Source organism: Lasioglossum baleicum, chromosome 8 (genome assembly GCF_051020765.1).
Source record: "Lasioglossum baleicum chromosome 8, iyLasBale1, whole genome shotgun sequence".
Classification (NCBI taxonomy): domain Eukaryota; kingdom Metazoa; phylum Arthropoda; class Insecta; order Hymenoptera; family Halictidae; genus Lasioglossum; species Lasioglossum baleicum.
In genome coordinates this window covers 18044287-18060153 of record NC_134936.1, presented here as the reverse complement: position 1 = coordinate 18060153, position 15867 = coordinate 18044287, and the positions used below count along the sequence as shown (strand labels likewise).

At 49.0% G+C, this 15867-nt stretch overlaps 1 protein-coding gene across 8 annotated transcripts in view; it reads right to left on the bottom strand.

Moving 5' to 3' along the window:
• The window catches only part of Hr38 (Hormone receptor-like in 38), a 54419-nt gene that overhangs the window by 7161 nt on the left and 31391 nt on the right, over positions 1-15867 (bottom strand). For 4 of the 8 annotated variants that reach the window (XM_076429363.1, XM_076429366.1, XM_076429369.1 and 1 more), the window contains exons 2-7: positions 6225-6445; positions 3628-3878; positions 2850-3380; positions 1404-1731; positions 844-1146; positions 243-477 (exon numbers count right to left, since the gene is read on the bottom strand). In XM_076429363.1, the coding sequence (XP_076285478.1) occupies positions 243-477; positions 844-1146; positions 1404-1731; positions 2850-3380; positions 3628-3878; positions 6225-6445 (1869 nt within the window). Of the gene's footprint in view, positions 1-242; positions 478-843; positions 1147-1403; positions 1732-2849; positions 3381-3627; positions 3879-6224; positions 6446-12994; positions 13531-15867 lie in introns of those variants that run through there. The other 4 variants (XM_076429371.1, XM_076429368.1, XM_076429364.1 and 1 more) reach the window with 4 other exon arrangements.

Below are 15867 nucleotides of genomic sequence, written 5' to 3'. Positions count from 1 at the left end.
GATCGTGTTCGATCTTGGACGTAAACGGCTGTTTGTTCATTTAGTGCACCGGACAACGATGTGCGGAACAATCGAGCAGAAAACCGTAAATTATAGACCGTTCAAATGGAAAATAGAACCGCTTAGCGAAATACGAAGAAAATTGGACTGTGGCTTTATCGCGAACGATTCAACGCGCGTTCTTTTCAATTAGGATTATTCATTAGGATTATGTAATGTACTTCTTCGGACCATAAGCTTACCGGTAACGAGGGTGAGGGCGCACAGACAGGCGAACGCGCTGGTGTCAACATCTAACACGTGGAGAGCCTTGGAGAACTCCAATATGCTATGCAGCCAGTCGTCAAAGATACGCTGACACTGTTCAATCGCCAGGACAACACCGTTGCAGAACGTCAGCTGGGTGGGTTCCAGTTCTGTGCGATGCGCCAATCTCAGAACAAAGAGCTCCAGACTGGCCGATTGGAAAAGCAGCTCCTGGAAACGCACAGAGGAAAAAACGACGATCAATCTCCGACAGCCTCAATCACCGCTAATTGCTTATGATCTCTCGCCGCAACGGAACAAGATAGAAAGATCGGGAAAATGAGCGTCGTCGCGCGTCGGTGAGAGAACGTTTCTCTCATCGGTAGCTAGATGCGACTGCCAGACAACCGACCAATCGGACGGTCGATTAAACATGTCGTACACTCGTCAGGCCTGACCTTTTAGAAAATGTACAAGCTATCGATTTCTTTAACGAAAGAGCTCCCCCGACGGATAATGCCCGGCTCTCGGTCGTTACTTAATAAGAGACAATGGAAAAATTGCTAAAAGCGTATTTCGGTAGATTGAATTAGGTACCTGGTCCTCTCGCAACAGATCCGTGAAGCCCGGTATCTTGTCGGCGAAGTTTCGGATCACGTCGATGGACGGGGTGAGGAGATTGTAGAAGTGTTGCGTCTTCTCCGCGTCGTCGATCGGTGGATCGTCCGGGCTCAGAATCCGGTACTGAGAGTAGTCTAAACTGGCCGGCATAGTGTCCGAATGCGCCCGCAGGAGAGCCTTGATCAACGACACCGGAGAACTAGGAGGAGATTCCTGAGGAGATTTCGGCTTCGAGGGTAATCTACCCCGCCGACCCTTCAGCGAGTCCGTCCTGACCACCTGACGAACACACACTTCTTCAGTTTTCCTTCCGGACTTGCGGAAATCATTTCTCATATTAGGCTTGACCATGTGAAATGTCCGATTTTTAGCAGTGACATTAAGCAAACGCAATTTTCTATCGAATGTATTCTATCTAAAATCGAAGACATTTCATATACAACGATCTAATAGTTTCTAACGGTTTCGATGAATCTGATCAAATTAGAAGATTCGGGTGGATGGTAAAAGGATGCGCGCGAAAGGTGTGAACTTACCTCCTTCACCATGCCAACCTTCAAGCACTTCTGGTAGCGGCAGAATTGACAGCGGTTCCGCCGGCGTTTGTCAACGGGACAGGCTTTCTCCGCCAAGCAGACGTACTTCGAGCCTTTCTGCACGGTCCTCTTGAAGAATCCCTTGCAGCCTTCACAGGTGCGCACACCATAGTGCTGACACGCTGCCGTGTCACCACAGACAGCACACAATTGACTGGGACTTGGCGGTGCTCTCTCGTTGCTGGTTCCGCTTCCGGGCGAGAGAGAACTCACGGAACTTCCGGATCCGCTTCCGCCACGCGCTTTCGGCGACTCTGTGCTGCTGCTACTGTCAAATAAAAGAGAATTCGTTGGCAATCCGTGCTGCTGACAGAATCGATCGATAGAGAGAATTTATTGACACTCTGTGGCGCAAACCGTGACGTAAAATTCCAGTTGGGAGAATGTTTTCGGAGTAATAGACGCTGTCTCTTCCAGATGCAATTTAACCTTTCGATGATCAACTCGCAGGGGTTCAGCAATTATTTACCAGTGAAGATACACAAACACGGGAGAAAAACGTATCGCGACAAATTACGGCGAAATGAATTGCAAAACAACGGCGCGTATCTAATTAAATTGCACATTCGCGGAAACCGATACCATGCTTGACGTAAGAATCGATTAATCTCGTCCAAGTGCGACACGCGCGAAAAACTAGAAGCCACAATACGATATATAGTACAAGGTGTGAACCTTGTAATTCGTGTCAATGCTATTAATCAGTTCTCGGTACGCGAGTAATTTAATCCCGGGATAATCTTGTAAACAAATCGCTAATCACGACCATCATGGCTAACAAATAATCGCGGAGTCGCTGAAACTTTACATCCATCTCTCGTCACCCCTTGGTTAGACTAATTTCAACGATCACGAAAGGAGGTGTTTTAACCATTGATCGGTCTCGTGGATCGCTATATGTATGTATGTAATACATTTACGTACACCCCGGATAAAGAATACTTTTTAAATGAAAAATAAGTTGAGTCTGAACATATCATCTGTACTCTCGAATTAGAGAAATAAGAGGGAACACGGTATACAATACATATTCTCTTTAACAAACGTTTAAAGATGACAGGGTTCTATCAACCCTTTGAGAGTTCGAACGTCGATATATCGACGACATCAGGTCTATACATGTAATTAATTATGTACATGATAAAAGATCAGTATATATATTGCTCATTTTTCCATTATTCAATACTCTGATAGTTCTAGTACTCTGAGAAAGAGTCGTCGTGCAGAAAAGTTTGAATGCCACGTGTCCAGTCAACGATCAATCGGATTATTATTAATGAAAATTCCGAACCGGCGAGTAATCCCGAAGGACAGCCACTAAAACTCTACAAACCCCAAAAAGTATCCATGGGGGTTGCAATGTGATGATCAAGTGTCCGTCATTACCTCGTGGACTCTAGCCTCTGCGTGGGTAGCGACGCCCTCCTTGACCGGGAAGTGCCGACGACGACGTTGTCAACGTTTGGGCACAGTTCTGTGGGAGGAACGGGGGTGGCTCCTCCAGTGATGGCTGGAGGAGGTCCATACACCATGGGTACGCTGACAGCAGCCCCATACGGCGAGTCCTGTCGATGGTTCGCCGGTGATGGGACAGCAGTTGTCGGTGTGGGTGCGGTTTCTGTAGCGAAATAGCCTTGATGATGGTGATGGTGTTGCTGTTGGGGAGGCGGCGGCTGTTGCGGTTGATGGGGATGATGATGATGGTGATGGTGGACCGCGGCGGGTTGCTGGGCTTGCTGCTGATGGTCGTGGTAGGGGATTGTCGCCGAAAACTCGGTGGGGTAGTGACCGGTGGCGCAGGGGTATACCGGACTGTCATAGCACTCGTCGTCCATCTTTATGCCGAGGACCTGAAGCTCTTGTCTGGTGTATCGTGGGGCCGTGTAAGTCTCTTGGAAGCTCGGCAGGGGCGTAGAGCTGCGTGAAATGGGTTCGGATTAACCCTTTCGCTGCCAAATAGCTGGGACATGCAAAAACTGCCAGGGCCGATTCGACGTTTTCCATGTAGGAATCAGGCCATGATTGTTTTCGCATGTACACTGGTAAACAGGCCCGCTGGCAGCAAAAGGGTTAACTCATTGACAAGAAGAATATTTTGGCAAAAGTAGTTATCCACGGTTAAATGTGCCAGAGGGCCGAAAGCAAATGTCAAGTCTCAAAATACCATCGGTACCTAAGCGAGTCCGCCTGGACATCTTCTGGAAGCGGCGCCGCGGTTTGAGGCGGCTGCGGCGGTTGCTGATGGTGCACCGGTGGCTGAGGCTGCGCTGATTCGTCTGCTGATGGCACTCCTTGAGGATTACCGAGCTGCAGCTCTGGAAACGGGTCCAGCTCTTCGGGAAGGCTACCCGCGTCCGATGGGTCAGTGTACGACGCGCTTAACAGATCCGCCAGAGTACTACATCCGAAAGGACTCTGCGGGCAGACGGGTAAATTTCCTCTGTCAGGTTAGAATCAGCACTCTAATCCAAGATATTTGATGCACTCGCGATGTGTATTAATAAACACGGCAAACGTTCGAATTGAAACTAAAAGCTCGTCCACCTCGAATAACAATCGAACAAGAAGATGTGACCGTTCGCTGTATCCTCTCTACCGAAACCAAAGTTCAACTGTAGTCACTGGAAACCACGAGTGTGACTCAACAGTAGGTAAACTAATCACTTTAATAAGTCCGCGTTGAAAGTCGGACAGCCCCAGAGCCGTGCGAGCGGCAAATCGGAGTGCTCGACTGCAAGGCGGTACACATTGTTCGCCTGCAATTGCAGCCGGTGCGATGGTCGAGACATCGATGTACAGTTGAGGTGCGCAGTGAGGCCGTCGGAGAGGATTGGCGAAGCGAGCGCGTATCGCGTGTTGCCTATAATTCAACTGGCCGGGGAACAGTGGAACGTCGCGTCGCGTCGCGTCGCTCGTGAAACGTTGAGTCGCGCGTCGCGAACGAGCACTCGAATCCCTACTCATACGCGCACCTAACACATCTTCCGCTTTTTCTTCAATGGAATCGCTGGAATTCTTACTATGTACCTGATCCGTTTGTCGGGCATACTAAGTAACTTCGTTTAACAGCGTTTAAAAACGCTGGCCCATCGATTCATAGAATCAGACTTTCCGTTCGGATCTCGTCGAAAATTGTACTATAGTAGTTGATGTTTATGCATGCTATTAATTAGCTAGGGAGAGTGAGATTGAACCGCGATCGTTAGCGATTTTCGCACAAGTCTCTGCGAAACGGCCAACCTCGAGCACTGACATCGACGGTCCCGGAGAATTGTTATAAATAATACCGGTCGTGAAGCCCGTCCTATGAATACCCGACTGACATTTCGCACAGAGATTATTCGGTTCAGTGGGAGATAACGCGATTAAAAGGATCGATGGGAATGAAGGAGGACATCGAACGAGTCACACACGATTCCGGGGAAACATCGACGGTGAAAAACAAAGCCGCCGATCCTGAAGAAAAGAAGAACAAGGAGGAAGCGCGAAGGAAAAACAGGAATAACAACGGGAGAACGTCGTCGTCAGGAGGAAAGAAGGATGGGGTTGGATATTCAATTTGCCAGGTTGGTTCCGCTGCTGGGCTGACATTTCGTTCATCGCTCCCTCGGGGACCAACGATCGAAGCTCCAGCCTTCCATGGTCTCTCCACGGTCTCTAAACCGCCTCCCTTTTCCTTCACCTCCCTTCGAGAGCTTCCTCTAAGCAATTACCACACCTAGCGAAGGGAACCGCTAATTTCCTTCGACCAGCTGTTTAACCCTTTGCCCTGGGCTGTCCCCTCTAAGGCACACTGCTATAAATTACTGTACTATTAGGTTGTCCGAAAAGTTTCTTTCGCAATGCGCACTTTTAATATCGTTACAACACACAAGTATACATATACAAACAACGTGATCTCATCTGTTTATTAACTTTTCATTACCTGGTAATAAACCGGACTGGAAACGGACTTTTCAGATATCCCAATACATACTTGCGCGATACAACAATATTCAATGTACGCATTGCGAAAGAAACTTTTGAGACAACCAAATACAATCGAAAACAAGTTGCTAAGTATCTTTGTGTCTTATAAAATGTTCGAATTCAAGAATCCAAATAGCTTCGAGTGCAAATCGTTAATTAGCCACGGCGCGGCGACGATCAGGCACGATTCGAAAACAAGTGGGAAAATAGGGGAACGCCAAGGGAGGGGATAGAAACAGGTAGGACGACACTCGGGATCCGGGTACGTGGGCAGGAATGCAGATGGTGCACGATAAGCGAATGCAGATGACGATCGAGAACGCCGGGACGTAGGAGGGCAGATCTTGTTACAGGTCGGGCTAGACTCGCGGAGTTCGCGAAGTGCGGATAAGATACTGAAATAGTGAAAGTATCGCGCGCGCGCGCCTCTAAATACGGGATTCGATAATTACCGGCTCGACCAGGCCAGACGCTGCGAATTCCGTTGGGTAAACGCCGCGCCGGGGTAATCGGTTTTCTAAGGATATCGAGCGGAAATTGTCCGCGTAAACAAACTAAAACATCGAACCGATACCGACAGTGAGTAGAAAAGGTGCACTGGCAGATTCAAACTGATATTGGTAGCTTCGAGGAACTAATCTCTGTCTAGCTTCATTTCTTTCCGGTCTACCAGATAGATCGTCGGAAACGGAGGCTCCAGGAAATCGTATCCGTCTAAAATAGTTCCGCCGTCTACGATTTGGTAGAAGAGGTTGATGGAAGCGCATGAAGGTGGGAGGATGATCAACTGACCTGTGTCTGCAGAAGAAGCATACTTGACGTGAAGGCGGTGGTTGTGGTGGTCGGAGAAGAGTGATTCGTGCAAGCGAGAACTGGAACGGTAGCTGTCAGGGGCCTTTGCGGCCGCTGGCGATGCGGCTGTTGCTGCTGGTCTACGTCGTTCCTCGTAACAGCAACCGCACGCTGGCTACCGTTGCTGTTGTCGCTGTCGCCGTTCGGCGAATGTAGCTGCCCTGCAACAGAATACATCACCATGTAGCAACACCAAAAATCTGCCAATCTAAGATGACTGTGACTGTGAATGTACAGCGATGGAATTGCTAGAATCAGCTGCTTCTCGATAAACGATTTCAAAGCAGTTGATCGTTGAACGAACACCTTGCCACACCGAATGAATTCTTTAATGAACAGATCAAACTCACGAATTGAATATAGAATCGAACATATATTTAGCAGCACCGCGATGTTATTCGTCGCGTTATTATGGAAACGGTTGTGCTCCTTGCAGAGATGATATTTAAAGGAGCTAAATAATTGTGTAAAGTGAAAAATTGCCAGCCATCGGAGAGCGTTGATTACGATTCATGGGCCGGTCGTCTATCGTTGATCGATAGCGTTCAATGGCTGACGACTTGTCAGTGCCGATATTTGAAATAGCCGAGGATGGATTATTAATAATGAAACCGGTCTGTCTGCAAAGTTACCGTCACAACGAAGACGACGTTCATTGTTCCCGGCGCGGCGGGGACAACACGCTTAGAATGGAAACTTTTCTGACAAGCGTCGGAATTGTTCTGAATGCGTCCGCGATCGTGTGAAACGGGCTCTCGCGGACAACAGCGAGAAACGTTTCGAACGTTGACGTCCGGAAGAAACAGAGGAGGAATATGTATTTTTTCCTCCGAGGACATACAATATCTGCGATACTGAGAGTGACCGGTGTCCATGGTGATCATGTCTGCGTCGGATTCCGGGCGTGAGATCGCGTGGAAGAGGAACTGGCGCGAATGATCTTAACGAGGATCGACTAAATTCGGACCACCAGGCCAACGGTGGCCTGGCAGCCGATGGAATTCGGAAACCACTTTCACCGGTTCGAAATTCCTGTCTCCGGAGCTGTTGCAGTTCGACTCCTCGAATTGACTAGGGTCGACTTATCGGTACCCCGAATCCTCGACGCCGACTGAGGTCCTTCGCGTCGACGGTTCCTCATATATAGGGGATGCTCCGACACCCCGGGGAGACATGAAATCATTGGCATTTAAAGCGCTAGCCCTACACCGACAACCGCCATACCCCCTCGATTATTATTACGCGATATTATCCCTAACGCCCGGGGGATCACTGTGTCGGCAACGAGCGCGATTCTTGCTTTTATTGACGCGCGATGGTCGTCGCCTCGCCGCGTCGCGCCGCGGAGCTATAAAAAGGAATCAAAGTCACCCGGTGGTTAGAAATTTAGTATTTCGGACGCCAGAATTGTTCGGTAAACGGATTGACATCTTTTTCGACACTGTTGAAATTCTTGGGAAGCAATTATCGAATGTCTTAGCTGTCAACACTTCTGAGACTGAATTATCGCTATGTTGGAGAAATTGAATACCATTTATAACGCGGTAGCCGATTCTCGAAACTGAACTAACCCTATTTTCGCCGAGAGATTTAATCTACGAATCTGGCGACTTTTCAATTATGAATGATCCCAAAGACCCCCGGTAACTCGATACAAGTAAACAGATGTCCGCCGCATCACCCGGAGCGCAACGATCAAAATCCTAGATAGTCGGAGAGGAAGTTCACGGGTTCTCTCGATTTAATTTCGCATCGGACCACCCAGCGTTTACCTGATGGTAAAAATCATCTATTCAACTCTCGACGCGATTAATACGGGGCGCGGAGGGGTGGAGCGCGATTCGACACAATAGCCATACCGATACGGCGAATTATCGAGAGCTGGAGGGGTCGAGCACCAGACAAACGTAGAACACACAACTGGTCTAGGATAGAGACAACGATCTTCGCGAGAAAAAAAAGCTGTCGTCGTAGAATAAATCGGTCGGAGAAAAACGGGGCCCACTCTCTCCCACCTCTAACCTTTCGGATTTTTCCCCGGCTGTGTAACCTGTCGGCGAGTAAGGTGGCCGTTGCCAATTAAGATAGCTTGCTCCAAAACAATGAGAGCCCTATCAGACAGCGGTGATCGGCGAATCCGCTCTTGGTTACCGATCTCCCACCTACGGGAGCGCTTGTGCGCTGCACAAATGAAAGACAACCGTGCCGCGGTGTGCTGCAGGCTTGCAGGTATAAATGAAAGAGACACCGTATGCACCTGAGAGCGGGTCTCGCACACGTGCACGGAAGGACCCGATTAACTCTAGAAACGATAGCCCCGAGAGCACCGTAGGCAGGGTAAAGGCAGAGGCAGCTCTCGGGTAGGGTAGCGAACGGAGCGGGAAAGAGTAGGGCTAGCCGAACAGCGTGTGCCAAGTGGATTACACCGGTGTACACGGCCCTCCCACGAACCACGCCTCTCCACGTGCCACCACGTGCAGCGTGCAGCCACGCCGCGCCGCAACAAGCGCGCCACGCCGCGCCACGCCACGCTGCAACGAGCTCTTCCAAAGCGATTTACTCTCTCATGAATTAACCACGCCGAACCCTTTCCCCGCGCAGACCCTTCCGCTGGGCGACGCGCGCGACGCCTCCGGCGCGGCATCCGGCATGCGTGCACGATACTCTCCGCAAAGGAGATAACGGGTCGGGGTCGGGGCAACAGGCCCCAGGATCTTGCTCGGGATTGATGACAGTGTGGGCTCGGGCACGATCCGATCGAACGGGTCCGTATAGTTGTTGTGCTCCCTTGGTGCCGCGTTTCTGCTATGTGGATGCAGGTATGGACCATTTTTATTTTGCCGATTTTATTCGACTTACAATTAGACTAGTAAAGATTAGACCTCGAACAGAGAATAACTTTGTTACACTACTGTGCAACAGAAAGAAGCACCCGGCCATATTTAATAGAAAAGCGTAAAAAATCAAATAAGAGCACAGTAACTTTTGAAAAAGGATTCCGCCGTTTAATTCAATAGTTCTGAAAACACAATATTATGTATTATTGCGGATTATCTAATACTTTAAATGCAATAAATCAATCATTGCACGATACAATTTCTACGTAAAGATATTTATTGTCATTATATCTTATTATAATTATACTGGGTGCTCCTTTCTTTTGCACAGTAGCGTATACGTATATCAAGACGAAAGTAGCAACACGAAAAACAGGACAGCAAAAATCCTAAGCGACCGAAATCTTCTCTGCGTTTCCAGTTATATGTATGTGTAGAACTCTTCCCCGATTCTTCCCCAACTAATCCGATTCATCGAACAGGTCAGAAACGTGTTTCCACGTCAGCCGGAGGGCGCGACGATGACGTCGTCGAAGAAAATTAATCTATGTATAAATACGAACATCTATCTCCGAAGTATTTTTCCCCTGTGAAAAGCCGTCAAAGAGACACCCGCCAATTGCATAATTCATGAAGGATATCAATTATCGCGGCTCGAACATAAACGCTCGCGCTCGTCGTAATTAGTCGGATAATTTATTGGAATTTCAATCCTAATTATGGTGCGCGTCTCTGACGTCACCTGTGTTCTTTCCTCGAGGGAATAGAAGCACCGAAAGTGGGTCGTCGTGCCGGAAAAAATTCTTGTTTCGTGGCTCGGACAACTGTTACGCGATTTCTTCAAGAGATTCCCGAAGAACCGCTTTGGTGGGTATCGTTCGATAGCATCGTCCCGTCCATCAGTCACTGATAAGCGAAACCGAAGATGGTACGGAGATACTTTCTCGCGATATCGTCGACGACAACCGTCTGTCGCAATCCGCTCGAATCCACGGAATTCCTGCGTCCGATTTCGCAACGGGAGAATCCCCGATATGTTTACACTTGTACAGCAACTGTACAAGTTTTCTCCGGCTGTAACGCGGACGTCGATCCTGGGCGCGGTCTGTCAACAGCTTCCTGACAACGACCGCACTGTCGTTAAAGTCAACGCGAAACGAAACAATTTTTCGCGAAAATTTTACGATGGAACCGCATCCGCCAAAGTGACGGACTTCGGCTTCTATATTTTACGATTATTACGAGACTGTAAAGATTTTACGGTAAGTTATTAGATAGGTTTGCGAAGTCTTAATCCAGTAGACTTTATCTCGAATTTTAATCATTCTAACAATTAGAATGCGAATTTTATGCATTTATTACAAAAATGGGTAAGCGCAATTTTTAAAGCAGTGGACATACTAAAAAGATTTAAATACATCGGTGTATTGGCTTCAGCTTAATCAGATAATTAAAAGAAGAAAGAAATTTTTCTCCCGTGTCTTGCAATCAATGCGAACATTATTCTCGATGTCTTTATATACTCTAAAATAATCATTCCTCTAAGAAAATTACTTTTGGAGAGGATCTCTTCAAAATAGAAAATGTTTTCGCAACCTCGTGGAAATGGCGGATGTATGTACGAAGGTGTGAGAGAGCGTCACAGTGGCTAGAGCGGCTGACGTCTTCGAAGCGGAGAATAATTTAGATAAAAATAGTGGGGCATTTAGCGGCAGGTTTAATGAAATATCTCCATTTCGCTCGTCATCAGTGCCGATCGATTCGGACTCGTCTCTTATGCAGGCACACCTCGCCTAGCAGCGTTAGGCAGGCCAGGACGCGGCGCGGCGCAGCGGGTGCGCGTGCGTGTGCACGAGAGAAAGTAGGACCTGATCGTGTCCCGGAGTCATACGACACATAATCGCGCACCGAGATATCTTCGATTCAAGCTCGCACTCGGTTCGCCCACACGAGTCAGACGCCTCTCCGGCTGGACGATCGTAATTAACCCTTTCACTGCTAAGTAAAGGCAGTCCCCCCCGTCCCCGATCGTCCTCGGCTTTCCTCTTGGATCACACTTTTCAGAACCCGCTGCCCTGACTCTGTCCCAAACCGCTTTTCCGGCAGGACAGCATAAATTGCGAGATGAAACAATTCGAATTAAAATTTCGACCAACGGCTAAGAAACTCTGTGCCACATTGCAGAGAGGAGAAGCGAGTATTCGCCAACTTTCCTCCTCGACTTTCCGCTTGGACCCCACCACTTCTTAGGACCTGCTGCATCACCATAAAATTCCAGTTAATACTTCGATTAATATCCGAGAAATAGCTATGCTATTATACATTGTAAAGAGACCATGGGGGTATTCACCTGCTAAACTTCTACTACCCTTCGACTCATCTAAAAATGGAGCTTCCGAGCAAAAATAGACAGTTTTAAGCAGAGTTTCTGAATGTGGGCGCTGAGAGTATCGGGTACGCGTTCGAACTTTTCAGTGGCTTTGTTTTCCGTGTTCCCAATCTGACCTTTCGAGACCTGAAAATCGAATGCACAACTGCGCTGCGTTCGGAAATTTTTACGATATAAATAGTCGGACCAAAGGTGACAGCAAACAAGACTATAAAAGATCGTCCGCGTACAGCAGGGAACGCACACTATAAAATCGAGAAGCTTGTTCGGCCGCGTGATTTCGAGTGCAACACCTGTGCGTAATTCGATTGGAAAAGAAGACGTTAATGCAAACTAGTTTGTAGGATTAGCGCAGCGGCGCGGCGCGGCGCGGCGAGGCAGGAGCAACGATCGTCGATCAGTTAATCATCGCGGACGTTTCATCCCGTTAAACCTGTAACAGGCTGGCGTTACGCGTTTTCCGCGTCGCGTCATCTGGAATCGTAAGTGAATCATGGGACCGATGTTCCTCTCGATTTGTACATAAATTAATTTGAAAGTTTCCAGGTAACGGTCTAAAACTGGTCCGACGCGACGTGTGTACAAGCCGCGCAGCTTTCTCCTTCGTTGGATTTAGTGAGAGATCGACGACACCGTAATTAGGGGTTCTCGCTTCAAAAACTCTTCATTCATCCACGTAATCGCGGCTCGATCTTCGGTAGATCTTCGGTGGATAACTTCTGACAATCTTCAACAGGATCGAATTACCGTATCCTCCTTCATCGAACCCGATCCCTTTCGCTTGTACTCCGTGTTTCTCGGACGCGCATGAAGTTAGCATAACGGACAACCTGCAATCCCTGCACCATCGATCTTCCATTCCCGTTCAGGGAAGATTTTATTCGGTCTTGTCCTGTGTCTGGAAGGATATTTTTTAAGCTGTTGGTTCCAATGTTTCTTATTAGTCATTTTTTGCCGGTTGATTAGTTCCGCGCGCGTATAGCAATCGGTAGATTGCGGATAGCGACGGTGTTGCATCGGTTACGAAATTCTTCGGAGCCGTATGTGTCTCGCTCCTGGCTTTGGATAATCCTGGCGTGCCATCGGAGAGCCCAGGAGAGCATCGGATCGTCCTGTGCGCGCCACTGAATGCAGCCGGGGCCGCATTGCAGCTGCACCCACGAGTCACAACATCCTTCGTCGTGTCGTTCCCTTCTCTCCTCTCTTTTCTGCTGGTTGGTCGTGGTGTCACGCCACCGTACCCTTCCCACTTCTTTATTCCACGGCGCCTGGATGCACACACGTACTTACGTGTGCATACGCGGCGCACCGAGAGAAAGAAAGAGAGAAGGGAGCTCGGAAGAGAGGCGAAGTGAAAGAGAGGGAGAGAGAGAGAGATAGAGAGGTAGAGAGAGAGAGAGAGAGAGCAAAGGAGAGTGCTCCGACCGGAGCTAAGCCGGTCTCACGGTAGTTCTTCGGGGTCAGGGGGCGATATACCTACCTACCTACCTACCTATCAGCCTGGCTGCTCGAGCCTGCGTGTCGCAAGCGACTCTCCGTATCCTCCTCTCGTCTTTCTTCAGCCAACAGTTCTATCTCTCCTCCCTCGCCTAGCCGACGTCGAACCTCTTCTTTCACCTCCATCGACACCGTAAGCCGCACTCTAACCCGGACCGCGCGAGAGCCGCCTCGCGAGAGCTAAACTCGCTTTTGTATTCTTATTGCCGCGCGCGAGCAGAGGAATCTTTTATCGGGAGAGGTCAATCCACCTGGAACGTATCTAATCTTTCCAGGGTATCTGGACAATTTGTTTCAGACGGCTTTCCTGGTCCCCGTTGCCACTTTCACAAATCCTTGATTCCGACGAGCACTTCTGCCTCGTCCTCGCGCGACCCACAGCAAAGGACCGTCCGACGATCAATCGATCTCGACTTTGCAAACTTTTCTTTCGACCCATCCTGTGTCGACCTCGCCGTGCTAATGTGTTCTAACGGCCGCTACACGCATCTGTTTCTCTAATATACGGTACCGGAATTGCGGTCTGAAATATTAGGTCGTTGCACACGGAATGTCCGATTTTTAGCAGTGACGATAAACAAACGCAATTTTCTACCCAATGTATTCTATATAAGATGTTATTTTAATTAATTTCAATTGGGCGCTGCTCATTTGCACCGGCAAAAGCAAAAGTCAGTATACGTATTATCGCATATCAGTCGCCGCACGTTAGAAACACGAATGTGTGTAGCCGGCCTAAAAGTCCAACATCGATTAATCCGGTGTGGATATAGCTTTAGACTGAACGCGGAAGAAAATATGAAGACACTGTAAGACGTAAGAGAAGATGTTCGCGCGGATTCTGCGATCAATTCACGGTTTTGAAGAGAAAGCGACGGCCTTCGGGCGACTTCGATGCCAGGCTAGTCGAAACTGCAGGCGATCCCGCGTCGTCGGATGATAAAAATGCCGGTTCTCACGGGGTTTAATGACTTTTGGATATCCCGGATGGCTAATCGCATGGACAGGAGAAAGTCCCGTGCAAGCATCGTGTCGCCACGCCGATACGAGAGACCGTTCATGGTCGCGGACGCCTCGAGCCTCGTGGCACGCAGGAATCTTGCGAATCATGCGAATCGCGATGCGTGCAATGTTGTGAAGAGCCTAGCGAATCTTCGTTCGAACACCCAGTAGATCCCAGGGGAAAGTACAGGCTCGAAGGCGTCGAATAAGTTCCGATAGGTTCGCGGAGATTTGGACGGGCCGGGTTGTAAATTATCGATGATCCGTGAAACGAGAGAGCATCATGAGAGATGATCAAGAGAGAGAAAGAGGCGAGGCGTGCATAAATCATTCAAGATAGAAAAGAATACCGGGCCCCGTAATTGCAGGCCGCTGAATTTTACGAGGGAGTCTGAACGCCCGTCCCGCGAAGAATAAACACCGATCGGCGATCCAAGCAACGTAATTCAACAGCATATTAATCGACCGGTTAATTCTCGCATTTCGGCGAGAGACAGCTTTTTCTACGACACTTCGCGCAACCATGCTGCATGCCTTCGATGAAAGAATAAGCAAATAGAAAACTCGCCGGACGAGCTGTAAGGCAGCAAGTAGTATCCGAGCACAGATCTTCGGATTGTGAAGTAGATATAAAGTTGAACGAGATTCCCGGATGTCATTGGATTTTACCACCATTTTAAATGTCTTTTGCTATTTAAACGTTCCATCCCTGATTCGTGCTCCTCCAAAAATTGCAGGACAATCGTACACAGAGGTTGTTAACGGGAAACACGAATGAACAAACGAGTGACACACGAATCGCAAATTGGGAAACTTCGAGATCCTCGGTCCCTCGAATGGCGAGTGACGCAAAATGGCCGTACGAAACGGCTCCACCCACATCCCGATCTTCGCATGCGTGTTCCAAGCTCGCATATATCGATCCTCTGGTTCCCTTCGCGGAGGAATGAAGATAGAGAGAGAGAGAGAGAGAGAGAGAGAGAGAGAGAAAGAGAGAGAGAAGGAGAGGAGAAGCCGGCCGAGCATCGCCAGGCGTATCTCTTGTCAGGCGTCGAGCTCACCGGGGCCAATGGATAATTTTCTCGATTTCCTGCCCCGACCATAAATTCTCTGCTGCGCCGCGCCGTTCCGCAACTACGCGTGAAACCATACAATCCCTTGGAATTCGCCTCGCAACCAAATTAACGATCGAAGGCGTAATTAACGCTGTCGTAACTTCCGCGAGAGGATCTTGTTTGCAATAGAGCCGTTCGATCGAATCTGTTGGATTCTCGAACGCCGGGAGATCGAAAGAATGGTATCGAGCACGTTGAATTGGACTTGGACAGAGAGACACAGGTAACAAGCCGCGGTTCTTTCGTCGGTATCGAGCTGGTCAGCTCCTTTCTCCGGTCTGCGACGCATGCAACATTCTCATTAGGAATTAACGTTCGCGGAACCGGGCGGGATCGATCGAATTAACACTAAATTGTTTCGGTAGAGCGCACCGTGGTCTGCAAGCCTCTTTAGGTGGGCAAATGGACCAGTTTTTCATCGGGGAACCGAGTATGCAGACCGGTATATGCATTGGCGTGACTCGCGGACTACGATACTCGGTAGCCGGACAGACACGTGCCGATAGAGAAATAGTTTATTAATATTCGTCGGCGTGGCTCCAGATGAAAGAGGGGACCTGTGTGCGATCGGTGCACGTTCGCGGGGCCCGTTCCTAGGCCCGAAACTAGTTTCGAAGCACTCCGGCCTGTCCCGATCGCAATTAAGACCGGTCGAACCTGCCCGAGCGGACGCGCCAAACGCGGCCTCTTGCATAACTGTCCACCGCAGAGTTTTGCAGGATGCGAGATCGGTGCACGAAACA